General features: G+C 38.2%; 1 protein-coding gene across 1 annotated transcript in view; it reads left to right on the top strand.

The window, feature by feature from the left end:
- Positions 1 to 4,179, top strand: part of EIF2A (eukaryotic translation initiation factor 2A) — a 30,362-nt gene extending 26,183 nt beyond the window's left edge. Inside the window, exons 11-14 of the mRNA XM_060638943.3 lie at positions 816 to 929; positions 2,193 to 2,321; positions 3,114 to 3,179; positions 3,781 to 4,179. Of these exons, the coding sequence (XP_060494926.2) occupies positions 816 to 929; positions 2,193 to 2,321; positions 3,114 to 3,179; positions 3,781 to 3,846 (375 nt within the window). The 3' untranslated portion in view covers positions 3,847 to 4,179. The remainder of the gene's footprint in view (positions 1 to 815; positions 930 to 2,192; positions 2,322 to 3,113; positions 3,180 to 3,780) is intronic.
- Positions 4,180 to 15,224: the final 11,045 nt, after the last annotated feature.

Raw genomic sequence — 15,224 nt, 5'->3', positions numbered from 1 at the left:
GTCATGGTGATTTGTTAGATGTATTCATTGTGAAAGGATTCCTCCCATCTAGTTAATTAATGAATCTCTCACCTCACTGTGGGGTGTGTGTGTGTGTGGTGAGAACATTTGAGTTTCCACAAATTTCTCCTTGATCCACTCCTTAATTCACCCTCTTTCTGTTGTAGAATATAGTTGATGGATGGTTATATAAATATCTCATGATGGAAATGATGATGTGTTTTTATTGTATAGTCTGACAGGTCATTGAGTTTTTCATATGCCTCTTCATTATGTTAATACTGGATTTATAAGTATGTAGTTGGTCACCCCTCTTGTTTTGTTTTCTTCTAGTCTGTTTTAGTTTTTCAATTTGCTTTCATTTTTAATCTTCTAATCTCTGATTTTGCATATAAAGATCTAGCAAGTAATTCTTTGTGCAGAGAAAACAAATGAGGCAACTAGGTTTCTGTTGGCAGTAGTCCGATCCAAAAAGACTCCGGAAGGAGCTACCGTTAGTATCTACTTTCAGAAGAATCATGTGTCATAGTGGTACTAAAAAATGTTCCATTGTTGAAGCAAAACTGAAGTGAATTTTGCCAGATCTTGTATAAATGAAAGACACCATATATCAGTTAATAGGAAGATCCTTATTAAATCCATCCTGACAGTTGGAGTGTGCCTGTTACTAATAAGAATTTTGAAATATTCTTTGCCAGTGATTGTAAAACAAATTTAATAAGTTTATTCCACACTAGCAAAATTATATGATTTGTGATGCCTGTTTTTAAAAACATGGACTGCATTTCACAGTCATTTATTTTACTTTTCCACAGCATGAGGAGGAACCACCTCAGAATATGAAACCACAAGCAGGAAATGATAAGCCATTATCAAAAACAGCCCTGAAAAATCAAAGGAAGCATGAGGCTAAGAAAGCTGCAAAACAGGTATTTGGGGCACTAATCTTTTCAAAACAAAACAAACAAAACCAGTTAAATTAGCTTAGTTTAAGCCTCAAAGTTTAAAGATTCTAGTCCTCAAGACTTGACTATTCCGTTATAAAATGTAGTTGGAGTTAGATATAAATAGCCAGAATATCTTTCTTTTTGTGTTTGCCTGTGAATTTCTGAATAGTTCCATAAAATAAAATGAGGAAGCGAGGAAACGACCTGATCTTAAAACCTGAAACCCTGATAGGATTGTGTAGTAACGTTACTTGTCGTAGACCCTTTTGGTGGAGCCTGTGTGAAGTGGTGCAGTTTGCTCCCTGAAAGCATACGTTTGTTAGGAGAGATCAGAAATGACACGATACTAAAGCCACTTTGTTTCTCAGTATTACGTTACTATAGGAAATTATTCAGCTGGGAATCTCAACACCAGAAGTACCCAAAACGGTGGATTGTTATATGATTTTATAGTTGAAAAAACACAGCGGTGTCATAATTGACAGATTATGATTGTGTATGTCTTATAGTGATGGTGAGATCAGCTAAGCTAGGAGTATCTGTTCGTGAAGTCATGGCGATCATAGTTTTGAGATTCGGACAAGGCAGTCTTGCTGGCAATGCTTGAATTTTGACAGCTCTAGGTTGCTTACGTGTTTTGACAGGCAATTACTATTTTAAGGTATAGAATTGCATTATGCAGCCATAGTCTGCTAAAATCTGAGCTTCAAAAAAAATCAGTGTGCTCTTCTGTAGTTAATATATTTCATCTCCAGAAGTATCTTTTTTTTTAAATATAACTTTTTATTTAAGTGTATTTATTTTGAGAGAGAGAGAAAGAGGGACCGAGTGTGCATGCTCATGAGCATGGGAGCGGGGCAGGGGAGAGGGAGGAGCAAAGAAAGAGGGAGAGAGAAAATTCCAGGTAGGCTCTGCACTAACAATGCTCAACATGGGTCTCAAATTATTATGCTACTTTAAATTTTAGATCTAGCAAAGTAGTCTCTATGACAATTACATAGTAAAAACCTTCTGGGTGTCTTCCTTATACTGTGATACTTTTTTTTAAGCTGCATTGTTTCTTTCTGTTATGGGGCAATGTGGCATATTTCATGAGACATTCAATTCAGATCAATGACATAAAATGTAGTATAAAAGATAAAATCACATTTTGGCTTTAGCATTTTATATATCAAGGCTCTGTTGGTTGACGTACTTTAATGTTTTGATTTTAGAAAATTGATTTTTTGAAAATATTTCCTGCAGGAAGCAAGGAATGGAAAGAGTCCCGATTTGGCACCTACTCCTGCCCCACAGAGCACACCACGAAATACTATCTCGCAGTCAACCTCTGGAGACCCTGAAGTAGACAAAAAAATCAAGAACCTAAAGAAAGTAAGAGACTTAAGTAAAAAGCAGATGTGTTTATTAAAAGACATACATGAGAAATATATAAAGATAGGCATCTAAGAAGTTAGAAGCAGCTCTGATTATTGCTTTCTCACTATGAAATACTATAATTTAGGAATGGCACTGGTTTCAGTTCTATTCATAAATGTCTAAAGGCTGTAAGTCTTTTTATTATTGATTTTTGGAGCAGTAAAAAAGGTCCATTTGTACAGAAATATGCTGAACTATTTTATACTCAGTATTTCATTAGACATTTACGAGATCAGTGGGAACAGCTATTTATCCCAGTTTTAAAGGTGAAGAAACGGAGACAAAAAGAAGTTTATTAATTTGCCAAATTGCAGCCAGTTTGTGGTGATGGCCCTGGTATAAAATCGGGTTTCTGGAGCCTGCCCAGGCTGCATTATGAAGGGTCTCTTTAAGCCACAGACATTGTCTAGGTACAGTGGAGTGCTAGAGAAAACAGTGAAGTTAGTGATATATTTACCTACGAATACATGTATGTCTATACATACACGTACATATATAATACCATTACTTGAAAACTTGAAAATTTGCCAAATCCCGTGTTCTTAACATGTTTAGTTTTACATCTAAGTTTAAAAAAAGAGTTTACCTTAGCATTTTACCAGACTATCCTTGATCCAAAGATGAGATAATTGATTCTCCTTACTCAGTTTTCCCATTTATGTGATTGAGTTGATACTAAAAAAATTTGCATTCTGAAATTACTTATTCTTCCTTCCTCTTGACTCATAATATATTTGATGTTTGCAGAAACTGAAAGCAATCGAACAACTGAAAGAACAAGCCGCAGCTGGAAAACAGCTAGAAAAAAATCAGGTCATTTTTACGTGTTTCATTCGCGCGTGTAGTCACTACCACTCTTCCCTTTTTATTATACACAATCATTTAATCAAGTAAGAGCACATGAGTTTAAAAACTTCTTTTGAAAACCATATATTTTGTAAAACCCTTTTATACTTAAACGGAGAAGCACAGGGGAAGACCGGATGTAGACCATGGTAAATGAGAGAATCGTGATTTCTAAGAGGCATAGTAAGGCCATTGCTGCTGAAAATAAAGACGATGTATTATAGTAGATAAACACAAGATTCTCTTCCTTCCTATATCTCAGGTTGCACTGCCCTGTTTTTATTCCTTTCTCGCCTTCTGAGGGATGCCGAAGTATAGAATGAAAATTTATTGGACCCTCAGAGTTGCAGTAAGGCGGCATTTGTGCTTTGCCCCCTTGATTTATACCACGCAACAAATTAAAGCTTGTTACTCTGTATTTTTAAATCTGTATTTACCAGTGGATCTGTTAAAATGTCAGAAATACACCTTTTACAAATTTTTTCTGCTTTGTTGTTTTGGGTAAAGATCCAATAATTACTTTATTTCATTTCCTATTTAATAACTTTGTTGTTTGAAACTTTTCTAGTTGGAGAAGATTCAGAAAGAGAAAGCCCTTCTCCAGGAGCTGGAAGATTTGGAATTGGGTATTTAAACATTCACAGAAAGCCAATTGTTACCAGAAATCAGTGCAAACACATTTTCTGATAGACCCATTGGTGTACATGAAATACCCATGTACCTACATTTAATGTTCATCTATAATTTTAACCATTTATCCAAGATTCTGCATATGTATAAAATTATTTAATAATGTCTATTAAATTGATTTTTACATCCTGCATCCTATGCCATGTCAACACATGATGTAGAAAAGAAATACATGAATTTCTTTAGTAAGCCTGACAGATTGAAAGACGATGTCATTGCTTTTTTTAGTAGAGGATAGTATTTACCATATATGTGAATAAAAACAATTTAAATTTAATCATTGTTGGCTTTGTTATAAGTTGCTAAGTTAACAGATCCTTTATTAATTTACAAGACAAGTTTGGGAAATTTTTCCTTTGAATATGTAATATGGCTTTTTTCTTATCCTAAAGCATTCTTATACTGTCCAAACTTGAAAGAAAAGCCTTAAATATCAGATTTTACTAAATATATTAAATTGATTATATTATTTGTAGTATTTGGAATAGTTTTTCTGGTTAGTTCTAAAATACAGACTTGAAAAATGGAAAATAGTAAAACATTTTATTTTGGTATTTCAAATAATAAATCTAGTGATTTAAGGATGAGGTAAATATTTTCCAAACATGAACTATGATTATTTTGTTGTAGTTGAGTCTTGATTGTTTTGATTGTTTATTCATATGATGAAAAAAAAAGATGTAATGATAATGCCAGACGCTCATCTATCAAAACTAATTTATATTTGGTTTCAGAGTCTATTGCAATTAATTTTTTTAATCAGGTTTACATTTGAAATTACTTTTCTTTTTTTAAGCTTGATTACTTTAAGTAATCTACACCCAACATGGGGCTGGCATTCACAACCCCCAAAGATCAAGAGTTTCACACCCTTCCAGTGAGCCAGCCAGGCACCCCAACATTTGAAATTACTTTTCATTTGCATTGATGACCCGTTTTCCAAGAGGTAATATTTAAACTGATAGGTAAAAGAATCCAGAAACACCTTGAGAAACAAAAACAGATAACTGAGTTTACTGACACCCCAGAACTTCTAATAAGATTTGGTAAAGACCTAATTCATTAAAATTTGAGTGTTATTTTAAATATTTTGTGTGGAGAGAGAGAGAGAGAGAGAGTATATGTGAGTGAGTGTGAGTGTGAACACACATACATATAATTGCTTTCAAAATTAATTCATTTCTGATAATAAAAACTTAAGCAGATAGATTACTTTTACAGTGTATTACCTTAAAAATCGTTTTTCTAATAAAATATTAACTAATGCATCCTGAGACAGTGTAATTTTTTTTGACCTGGCAGTCTATTTTTAAAAAATTAATTACCCATTTACTGGGGCGCTTGGGTGGCTCAGTAGGTTAAGCATCCGACTTCGGCTCAGGTCATGATCTCACAGTCCATGAGTTCGAGCCCCGCGTCAGGCTCTGTGCTGACAGCTCAGAGCCTGGAGCCTGCTTTGGATTCTGTGTCTCTCTCTCTCTCTCTGCCCCTCCCCTGCTCATGCTCTGTCTCTCTCTGTCTCAAAAATAAATAAAAACATTAAAAAAATTAATTACCCATTTATAACACAATTTACGGTAACTGTTAATAATTATCTTTAAAATGTTTATCTCAGAGGTAGTATCTTTGACTTTTGTTTTAGTCAGATGCTTTTAAATTGTTCCAGGCTAACTGTTCTTACCAAAATTCTTAGGCTCAATTTTTAGAATTGTCTTTATTTCTGTAGTCATCTAATCCATTCAACTTTTTCCAAGGAAAGGTTTCATTTCTGAGCACATGTCAATATAAAAATCACTAATAGGTTCTTTGACTACACATTTTGTTTGATTTTTAGTTTAAACATTATCCTCTGGGAGTAAGAGTAAGGTGATGGGAAAAAAAGGGTAAGGTTATAAAAGTCTGCTTGAAAATGAGATTTTAAATACGTTGGTATTCATTATAAAGGAAAATCTATAAATCCTTGATTCTCATAAAAATCTCCCTTGCTCAGAGTGTCTCAAAAATGCATTTGGCGTTTGCCATAAACATCTCTGGAGAGCATTATAATCTTGAGGGGAAGCACTTCAGTAGACACAAAGGCTCTCCTTGTCTTTTCATGAGTTAAGCAAGCTTCCCAGTGAGGGAAGAGAAAAAGAGCAAAACCCAACACTATCACTTGAAAAAAAGGAATTCTTTTCTCAGAAAAGAAATAGATAATCTGCGTCAAAACATGCTCTGTATGTTACCGAAAAAGGAATACTGAATATTGTCAAACTAACACTGTATTTTCCATGTACATTTAAAAATACGTAAACTTAATAGAAAAAGTCTAGTGGAAACTGAGGACATTGACTATGAGGATGGAGGGTGGTCAGAAGGAATGTTAGCCTGATTTGCTGTGCTTACTTTGTTTATATAAAGGAGATTATAGTTTTGTACAGTTAAAAAATCATAATCAGCTGAGACTAGACTTCAGAATAAATAAGAACTGTTCTTGCAGTTCAGTTTGTGACTGCCATACACCTTTCATTTCTAAGATTCGGACTCAGTGTTAAGGAGGTTGAGTGGAATTCATTTACTCTTTGGTAGCATATCTGATTTCCGAGGTAGCGTGAGAGGGAAGTAAATGTCTGCAAAACTGTGTGATGTTTAGGACAGTGAAAAATTTTAATAAGAAAATGGAACGCTATGCAACCTTATGAAAATGATGCTGCAGCCCATAGCTTCACAACTACAGCCCGTGGGCTAAATCCCGTGCAGCACGGCGTAGTTTGTGCATTTTTAAATGATTGGAAAATCACAAGATAATTTGGTGACGTGCAAATTACATGAAATTTAGATTTCTGGATCCTTAAAGTTTTTTCAGAATACAGCCATACATGCTTTCATGCTACAACTGCAGTTGAGTAGGTCGAAGAGACTGTATGGCTCGCAGAGTCTAAAACATTTCTCCTCTGGCCCTTTCTAAAAGAGTTTGCTGACTTCTACTTTACAAGAATACAGAATAAATGAAAATAATTATAGTGCAGCATACAGTTATTTTGCTTCTTATAGTTTCCACTATATAAATTCCCAGCAGTGGCCTTGCTGGGTCACATCATATTTAAAAACTTAAATGCCCCCTTATTGTTTTTTTCTTCACCAATCTCACCTCTTTGGGTTTTTTTTAGTCAATCTGTGTTCATCTTGGGCATTGCTATCTCTTTGAGACTATTGTTTTTATTTGATGAAAGTATGATCGAGTTACTTGAGTGAATATCATGAATGATTGCAAATTGGCATCTTAACACCTAATTGTTTTTTAAGAAACAAGACAATGGACCAGATTGATTTTGATGAGGATCTAACCATTTAAACCTTTATTATTCAAAGGGTTAATGAAAAGACTTCATGGGCCACCAATCTGCTTCAGATAAACTGTTACATTACTTTTTTAAGCTAAATACTTCCTGAATTTATACACCCTCGGCAAGTAAAAATATGTGTAAATTCCAAAAGAAATTTCATATCAGAAAGTCTGTGAAACGTGAAAAAAGTAAGATGTTGAGTTTTCCCAAAGTAAATTGTAAGGTAAACATTTTAATCTTGGTCCCTTCGCTGTCTAGGTACCTAAAGACACGTCTATTGACAGCCATAGTCCTGCTGAGACTGTCTAACCCCTCCATCGCATGAGGGGTCAGCCTCAGGCCCCAGCAACATTACCAACCACTGTACAGGGACAACCTAGCCACATTAGGGTCAGTAAGCTTAGGTGTCAGGCATGGGAGCCCTGCTGCAGTTGTGGGGACCTATTTGCACTGAAGGCTTCTTAACGCAGAAATGACTGCCTACTCAAATTAGCTGCTCAATTTGCTGTCTCACCGTGCACTCCTTCCCTTTCTATTGCTCTACCTGGTTCCTGGAACCTCTCTGGGGCTCGAACAGCTCCTGTCTTTACTTCACCTTTTTCTTGGTATGTTGCGGAGATGACAGGTAAGCCAAATAGTATTTCTAGAGTTTTTACAGTTTCTAGGCCATTGCCATCTTTCCGGTGTTACCATAGATTTGCTGCTTTGCCCCTTTCCTGGCATTTCTCAAGGAGAGTGGCAAATTCAGTGCTTTATTTTTCTCTCTTGAGTTAGGAGTCAGAAAAGCACACTTCTAAAAGTTTTTATGGTATGTCTAATATCTTTATCTTTTAAGTGCATTTGAAAATTCGTTTTAGCTAAAACAATTCCTGATGTGGCCACTAGAGGGTCCCCCAAATCAGAGCACTGTGTATGGAAATTAAAGAATTAGAAATTTAACAACAATCTGGAAAATATGTTCACTCACTTAAAAGTTGCAATCTCGTAGACTGGTTTGACAGAGAAAAAGATATACAGGAGATGCACAGAGCAAGAAGGAAAATGGAGTTGTGAAGGAATGACATTGGAATTGGGTCAGAGCCATCACACCCAAGAAACCTCTTAGTTTCTTATTTGAGCTGAGGGGGGATGGAGGGATAGTGAGCACACTAGGAAGAGGAAATAATTACTGTGTAACCCTGAAATGGTTGCAAATCAAATATGACTTGGGAATACCTTCAGAAATCTCGTAGGAATTTAATGCCTTTTCAAAGAAAAGGGAGCTGTATTCTTAGAGTCCCGAAAGACTTAGCAAAACAGAGCTGCTTACATTTTACACTCTGAGGCAAAATTCCTTCCAGGCACACTTTTGTTTATTTTTCTTTTATTGTTTTTGTTTTGTTTTTTAGTTATTTATTTTTAATTTACATCCAAGTTAGCATATAGTGCAACAACGATTTCAGGAGTAGATTCCTTAGTGCCCCTTACCCATTTGGCCGATCCCCCCGCCCACAACCCCCCCCCCCCCCAGTAACCCTCTGTTCTCCATATTTAAGAGTCTCTTATGTTTTGTCCCCCTCCCTCTTTTTATATTATTTTTGCTTCCCTTCCCTTATGTTCATCTGTTTTGTCTCTTAAAGTCCTCATATAAGTGAAGTCATGATATTTGTCTTTTGACTGACTAATTTTGCTTAGCACAATACCCTCTAGTTCCCCCAAGTAGTTGCAAATGGCAATATTTCATTCTTTTTTGATTGCCAAGTAATACTCCATTGTATATGTATACCACATCTTTTTTTAAAAATTTTTTTTAATGTTTATTTATTATTGAGAGACAGACAGAGCATGAGCATGGGAGGAGCAGAGAGAGGAGATGACAGAATTCGAAGCAGGCTTCAGGCTCCGAGTCATCAATACAGAGCCTGACGCGGGGCTCGAACCCACAAACCGCGAGATCACAACCTGAGCGGAAGCCAGATGCTTAACCCACTGAGCCACCCATGCGCCTCTATACCACATCTTCTTTATCCATTCATTGATTGGTGGTCATTTGAGCTCTTTCCATACTTTGGCTATTGTTGATAGTGCTGCTCTAGACATTGGGGTGCATGTGGCCCTTTGAAACAGCACACCTGTATCCCTTGGATGAATACCTGGTAGTGCAATTGCTGGGTCCTAGGGTAGTTCTATTTTTAATTTTTTGAGGAACCTCCATACTGTTTTCCAGAGTGGCTGCACCAGTTTGCATTCCCACCAGCAGTGCAAAAGAGATCCTCTGTCTCTGCATCCTTGCCAACACCTGTCATTGCCTGAGTTGTTAATGTTAGCCATTCTGACCGGTGTGAGGTGGTATCTCATTGTGGTTTTGACTTGTATTTCCCAGATGATGAGTGATGTTGAGCACTTTTTCATGTGTCGGTTGGCCATCTGGATGTCTTCTTTGGAGAAGTGTCTATTCATGTCTTTTGCCCATTTCTTCATTCGGTTATTTGTTTTTTGGGTGTTGAGTTTGATAAGTTCTTTATAAATTTTGGATACTAACCTTTGATATGTCATTCGCAAATATCTTCTCCCATTCTTTAGGTCACCTTTCAGTTTTGCTGATTGTTTCCTTCGCCATGCAGAAGCTTTTTATTTTGATGAGGTCCCAATGGTTCATTTTTGCTTTTGTTTCCCTTGCCTCCAGAGACGTGTTGAGTAAGAAGTTGCTGTGGACAACGTCAAAGAGGTTTTTGCCTACTTTCTCCTCAAGGATTTTGATGACTTCCCGAGTTTTATTTTTCTATGTTCAATTGGAGCTAAACAGGTCAAATCCTAGAATTGTGACATCACCAGAGAGAATCTTTTATGGTGCCCAGCCTGTTTTGTTTTTGCATCCTTCCCTCACCCCATTAGACATCTGGCACCCACTTAAAGGACCTGAAGTTTCTAGCTTGTGCTTCCTCTCCCAATCCCCTGCTCGTATAATGGAGACAATCCACGCATATATATTATTTTTGAAATAATATGTTTGGATTTTAAATACTGGCAATGAAAGACTTTCTCAAGGAATTTAGATAGAGTATGGTAATATTGGTGATGGTGAAGAAGTGATACTCCCAGGGCATAGAAGTAATGGGCCCAGTGCAAAATAAAAATGTATTCTTCATTCAAAAATAAGAATTACAAGACCGTGACGGTAAAGTGTTAAGCCAAGTGCAGTCCCCCCAGTTTTTTAAAGTAAAGTTCTGCCCCCAGCGTGGGATGAACTTAACAACCCTAAGATCAAGAGACACATGCTCTACTGACTGAGCCAGCCAGGTGCCCCATGTACAGGCCCTTGTAAGCATTGAGTCCTGTGAAATGGACTCACCCATGAAGCCAGCCTTGCATAGAAGCTACTGGAATTCCAACTCTGTCTGATCTGAAGAGTCTACTATGTTCACAAATATCCTCCTGCTCCCTGAAGGAGGAAGAGGTAATGTCTGACCCTAGCAAGAGTGCTATGGTATTTGGATTGACAGCTGTTGAAGAAAGGAAGATTTTTTTGGAAACATTTTTTAGAACAGTTTTAGGTTCACATCAAAATTGTGCTGAAGGTACAGAGATTTCCCACATACACCCTGCCCCCACACATCCATAGCTGCCTCCACTGTTAACATCCCCCACCAGAGTAGTATACTTGTTACAATTGATTAATACGTTGACACATGATCACCCAAAGTCCACAGTTTACGTGAGGTTTCACTCTTGGTGTTGTGCATTCTATGGGTTTGGACAAATGTATAATGACATGATCCATCATTATAGTCTCATACAGAATTTCACTGTTCTAAAAGTCTTCTGTGCTCTGCCTATGCATCTCCCCACTCACGCACCTGACAATTGGTGATCCTACTGTCTCCATACTTTTGACTTTTCCAGAATGCCATGTATTGGAATCATACAGTATACAGCCTTTTTAGATTGGCTTAATTCCCTCAGTAATATGCATTGAAGGTTCCTCCATGTTTTTCATGGCTTGATAGTTACTGCTGAATAATATTCAACTCTCTGGATGTACCACAGTTTATTTATCCATTCACCTACTGGAGAACATCTTGGTTATCTCCCAAGTTTTAGCAACTGTGAATAAATTTGCTATAAACATTAGCATGCAGGTTTTGTGTGGACCTAAGTTTTATCCTAGGCCTCTTGCTATCACCCCTCCCTGGTACTGAGGACTGGCCTTGATTCCCAACTTGCTGGCCTGAACAGCTTGCTAGCCAGGATTATTCCAACCATCTAATGGACTCCCAGACACTGATAGTCTATTATCTGAACTTCCATGTAATGTCTGTGAATACTTCTTTTTTTTTTTTAATGTTCATTTACTTAATGTCTGTATTTTTTAATGTTTTATTTATTGAGCGTGTTCACGCGAGTAGGGGAAGGGCAGATGGGGAGAGAATCTCAAGCAGGCTCTCTGCCACCAGTGCCAGAGCCCAAAGCGGGGCTCAAACTAACGAACCATGAGATCATGGCCTGAGCCAAAGCTGAGGTGGATGCTTAACTGACTCAGCCACCCAGGCAGCCCTGTCTATATTTCTATGTTTAAGACTTGAGGTTAGAAAATCTGAGCCAGGTTTAAGGAGAGAAAGAAGATACATGGCTCTCAGAGTTCTTGACTTGCAAGCAAGAGGAATGGACTCTAACTTAGGGGGAAGTAAATAGTGGCAAAGTATGTAATAACTCACAGATTCAAGTGAAAAAACATAGAATGAGGCCCTGGAGGTGAGAGAAACCTGAATAGTTTGGGGTCTAGAACTGTTCTCAGGATTCTGTTATCAGAATTAATCAACTTCAGTAGGTTTGGGCTTTGGATATTGGCACAGCTCTGGCTGGGAAAGCTTTGGGGCATCTTAATTGACAAGACTGTATACAGTGGGGTCAAGCTAGTCCCCTGAAGAGAAACAAGTACTTTTACCAGAAGAAGTGGAGTCAATGTTGGGGAGCATTTCAACAATATATCCACTTTATTAATATTATGAAGAAGCCCCCACAAGATAACTTGCTGATCAAGTAAATTTTGTACAGGGTACTTTATTTCTTACTTACCTTTGACCTTGAAATGGATACATTTGGTCCAAATACTGTTTCTCCATACAAGCTATGTTCTCTAGCTAATTTTTTTTTTAAGTTTATTCATTTATTTTGAGAGACACAGAGACAGTGCGATTTGGGAGTGGGGGAGAGAGGGGAGATAGAGAATCCCAAGCAGGCTCCGTGCTGTCAGCACAGAGTCCAATGCAAGGCACAAACTCACTAAACAGATAATGACCTGAGCTGAAACCAAGGTTTGGATGCTTAAACAACTGAGCCACCCAGGCACCCCCTGCAGCTAATGTTTTTAAATTCAATTTTAGCTGGTTATATTAACTTACCTTGCATCTAATGCTTTTAATTGAGGCCTCAAGAATTTGATATATTAACCATACATTTGGCTGCCACATGCATTTAAATGATTCCCAAATACATATGTGCACATTCTCTCCAGTCCTGTGCTACCAGTTACCTCCAGCATGATTTTACTTGGACATCCAGCCAAAAGTTGAAATTTAACATGTTGACAACCAAATTCTTTTACTGCTTGCCAATTTCCCCATTACTATTCATTGCAATAAAAGCTCAAGTAACTTCCATGCTCAGAGCAATTTTCTGGGCTCTCTGAGGAATTGAAGACATGTAAGACCTCACTTTGAACTCTTAAGAGACCTCAAGTCTAATGCACTAGACTTGGCTGCATGGTGGATTCATGGTGGATTCTTCCCTGAAGAAACTTAAATATACGGACGCTCAGGCCCCATCCTAGACCAACTAAATCAGAAGAGCACCTGAGGGGCATCTGGGTGGCTCAATTGGTTAAACATCCGATCCTTGATTTGGCCTCAGGTCATGATCTCACAGTTTGTGAGATCCAGCCACTGTACTGACAGTGCAGAGCCTGCTTGGGATTGTCTCTCTCTGCCTCTGTCTGCTCCTCCCCTGCTTGCTCTCTCTCTCTCTCTTTCTCTCTCTCTCTCTCCTTCTCTCAAAATAAATAAACATTAAAAAAAGAAAAGAAAGAAAAGAACCTGAGCTAGAGATGTAATTATTGAATCTTCACCATCTTAGCTTGGGCTGCTATAACAACATGCTGTAGACTGGAGTAAACAGCTGATATTTATTTCTCAGAGTTCTGGAAGCTGGGAAGTCTAAGATCAAGGTGCCAGCAGACTTGGTTCTTGATGAGGACCCCCTTCTGGGCTAGCAGACCACAGCCATCTTGCTAAGTGCTCACATGACCCCTTTTTGTGTGTGCATGTGGGGGGGGGGGGGGTCCCACTGTCATGACCCAACCTAAACCTGGTTACCTTGCAAAGGCTCCACCTTCAAATACCATTACTTTGGGGGTTAGGACTTCCATATACAAATTTTAGGAGGAACACTGAACATTTGGTCCATAATATTTAGACCACACGTTGGCAGTCAATCACCAAATAAGCCAATATTTCCTTTGGAAAAAATCTCTTCCTTTTTCTTGACATTTATCATCCCCTATTCAAAGCCCTTACTACTTTAGAGAAACAATAATAACTATCACTACCTAAGGAACCAGGCTACAGATTTTACATATATCGTTGTATTTGCTCTAATCCTTATTAAAACTGTAGGGAAACACACAATACAGTTAGCAAGAGAGAAGGAGGATCAGGCTCCAAAACCAGCGACGGCCATCACCTTTATGCTCTACTTTCTCCATCCTTTCTTTTTTCCAGTCCATCTTGTACTAAATCCCCCAAATGATGTTCCTCAGAAACCTGCAGCACTTTCCTACTCTGCTGAAGAATCTGCATTACCGGCGGCTGCTGAATTTGCTCTCTGGTTTTCAGTGTGGCTTTCAAGGGCATCAATCTTCAGACCCTTCCTCATACTGCTAATTGTATTAATTGTATTCTCCAAGCAAACTCCCTCAGGCCAGCTATACTGAACTTTTTATGGATGTAGGCTACTTGTTTGAAATAGAAGATTAAGAAAAATTCATAACCTGAACTACCAGCCTCTGAGAATAAATGGAGTACATTATTAATATCAACTCATATATTACGGACTCATTGGTCCTACATGCAGATCCATATAATGCCTGCCTCCCACTTCAAGTACAGCCTAGGCCCCAAGTGATGTCTGACTTATGTTTGGTAAAGGAATTCACTCTTATCAGGTGTTGCCATTTCCCTCACTCACACCACAAGTCTTCTAATGAACATGACCTCTGCTCTGCTCTGCTGGACACCACGCCCCCTGCTGGCACACCTAGGCTACTCCACTGGACCCGAGTTTGTCAATATCTGGGCACATTCAGCATAGCACACCCCTGATGTGCTAAAGCCCTTAATGTGCCTTTAGTCTGTGTCCCTGGATAAGATGGAGAATGCCTCTCTTCTGTGCATTACATTCTTTTGTTGGAGAACTTCTGGGGTTCCAATGGTGCGCTTCATTTTAAGACTCTTCCGCCTGTCAATTTTTTGAGTCTAGCTGAGTTGGGATGAGGAGGCAATATGAGTGCCAGTCACTATGCTCGAGTTGGGATCATCTTTCCTCCAGAGACCACTGCTCTGTTGCGGACTGGGCTCTTGTTCTTTGGCCTCTTATCTTAAAATGCATGTTTTCCAGGAGCATTCATTCCATATTCCCCCAACCTCCACCCAGGTATACACCTGTCTGCCCACCACACCCACATATCTGAGCTGGAAACCTTCTAGGCTTAATGAGAGTCCCCACTTACCTAATTTGCATATATTTTTTTAAGTTTTATTTTTATTTAAGTAGATCTCTATACCCAATGTGGGGCGCAAACTCACGACCCTGAGATCGAGAGTCACATGCTCTTCTGACTGAGCCAGCCAGGTGCCTCTACTTTTGAACATCTTATTGGTCCCATTTGAAATATTTTCTTACCCAATAATGATCTTCATTATGACCAAGAACCCACCAAGTCTAATTATTCCTTGTGCCCTGG

Source organism: Panthera onca, chromosome C2 (assembly GCF_046562875.1).
Source record: "Panthera onca isolate mPanOnc1 chromosome C2, mPanOnc1 haplotype 2, whole genome shotgun sequence".
Classification (NCBI taxonomy): Eukaryota; Metazoa; Chordata; class Mammalia; order Carnivora; family Felidae; genus Panthera; species Panthera onca.
The sequence above is the reverse complement of the archived record's forward strand: the minus strand, read 5'-3'. Positions and strand labels throughout refer to the sequence as shown.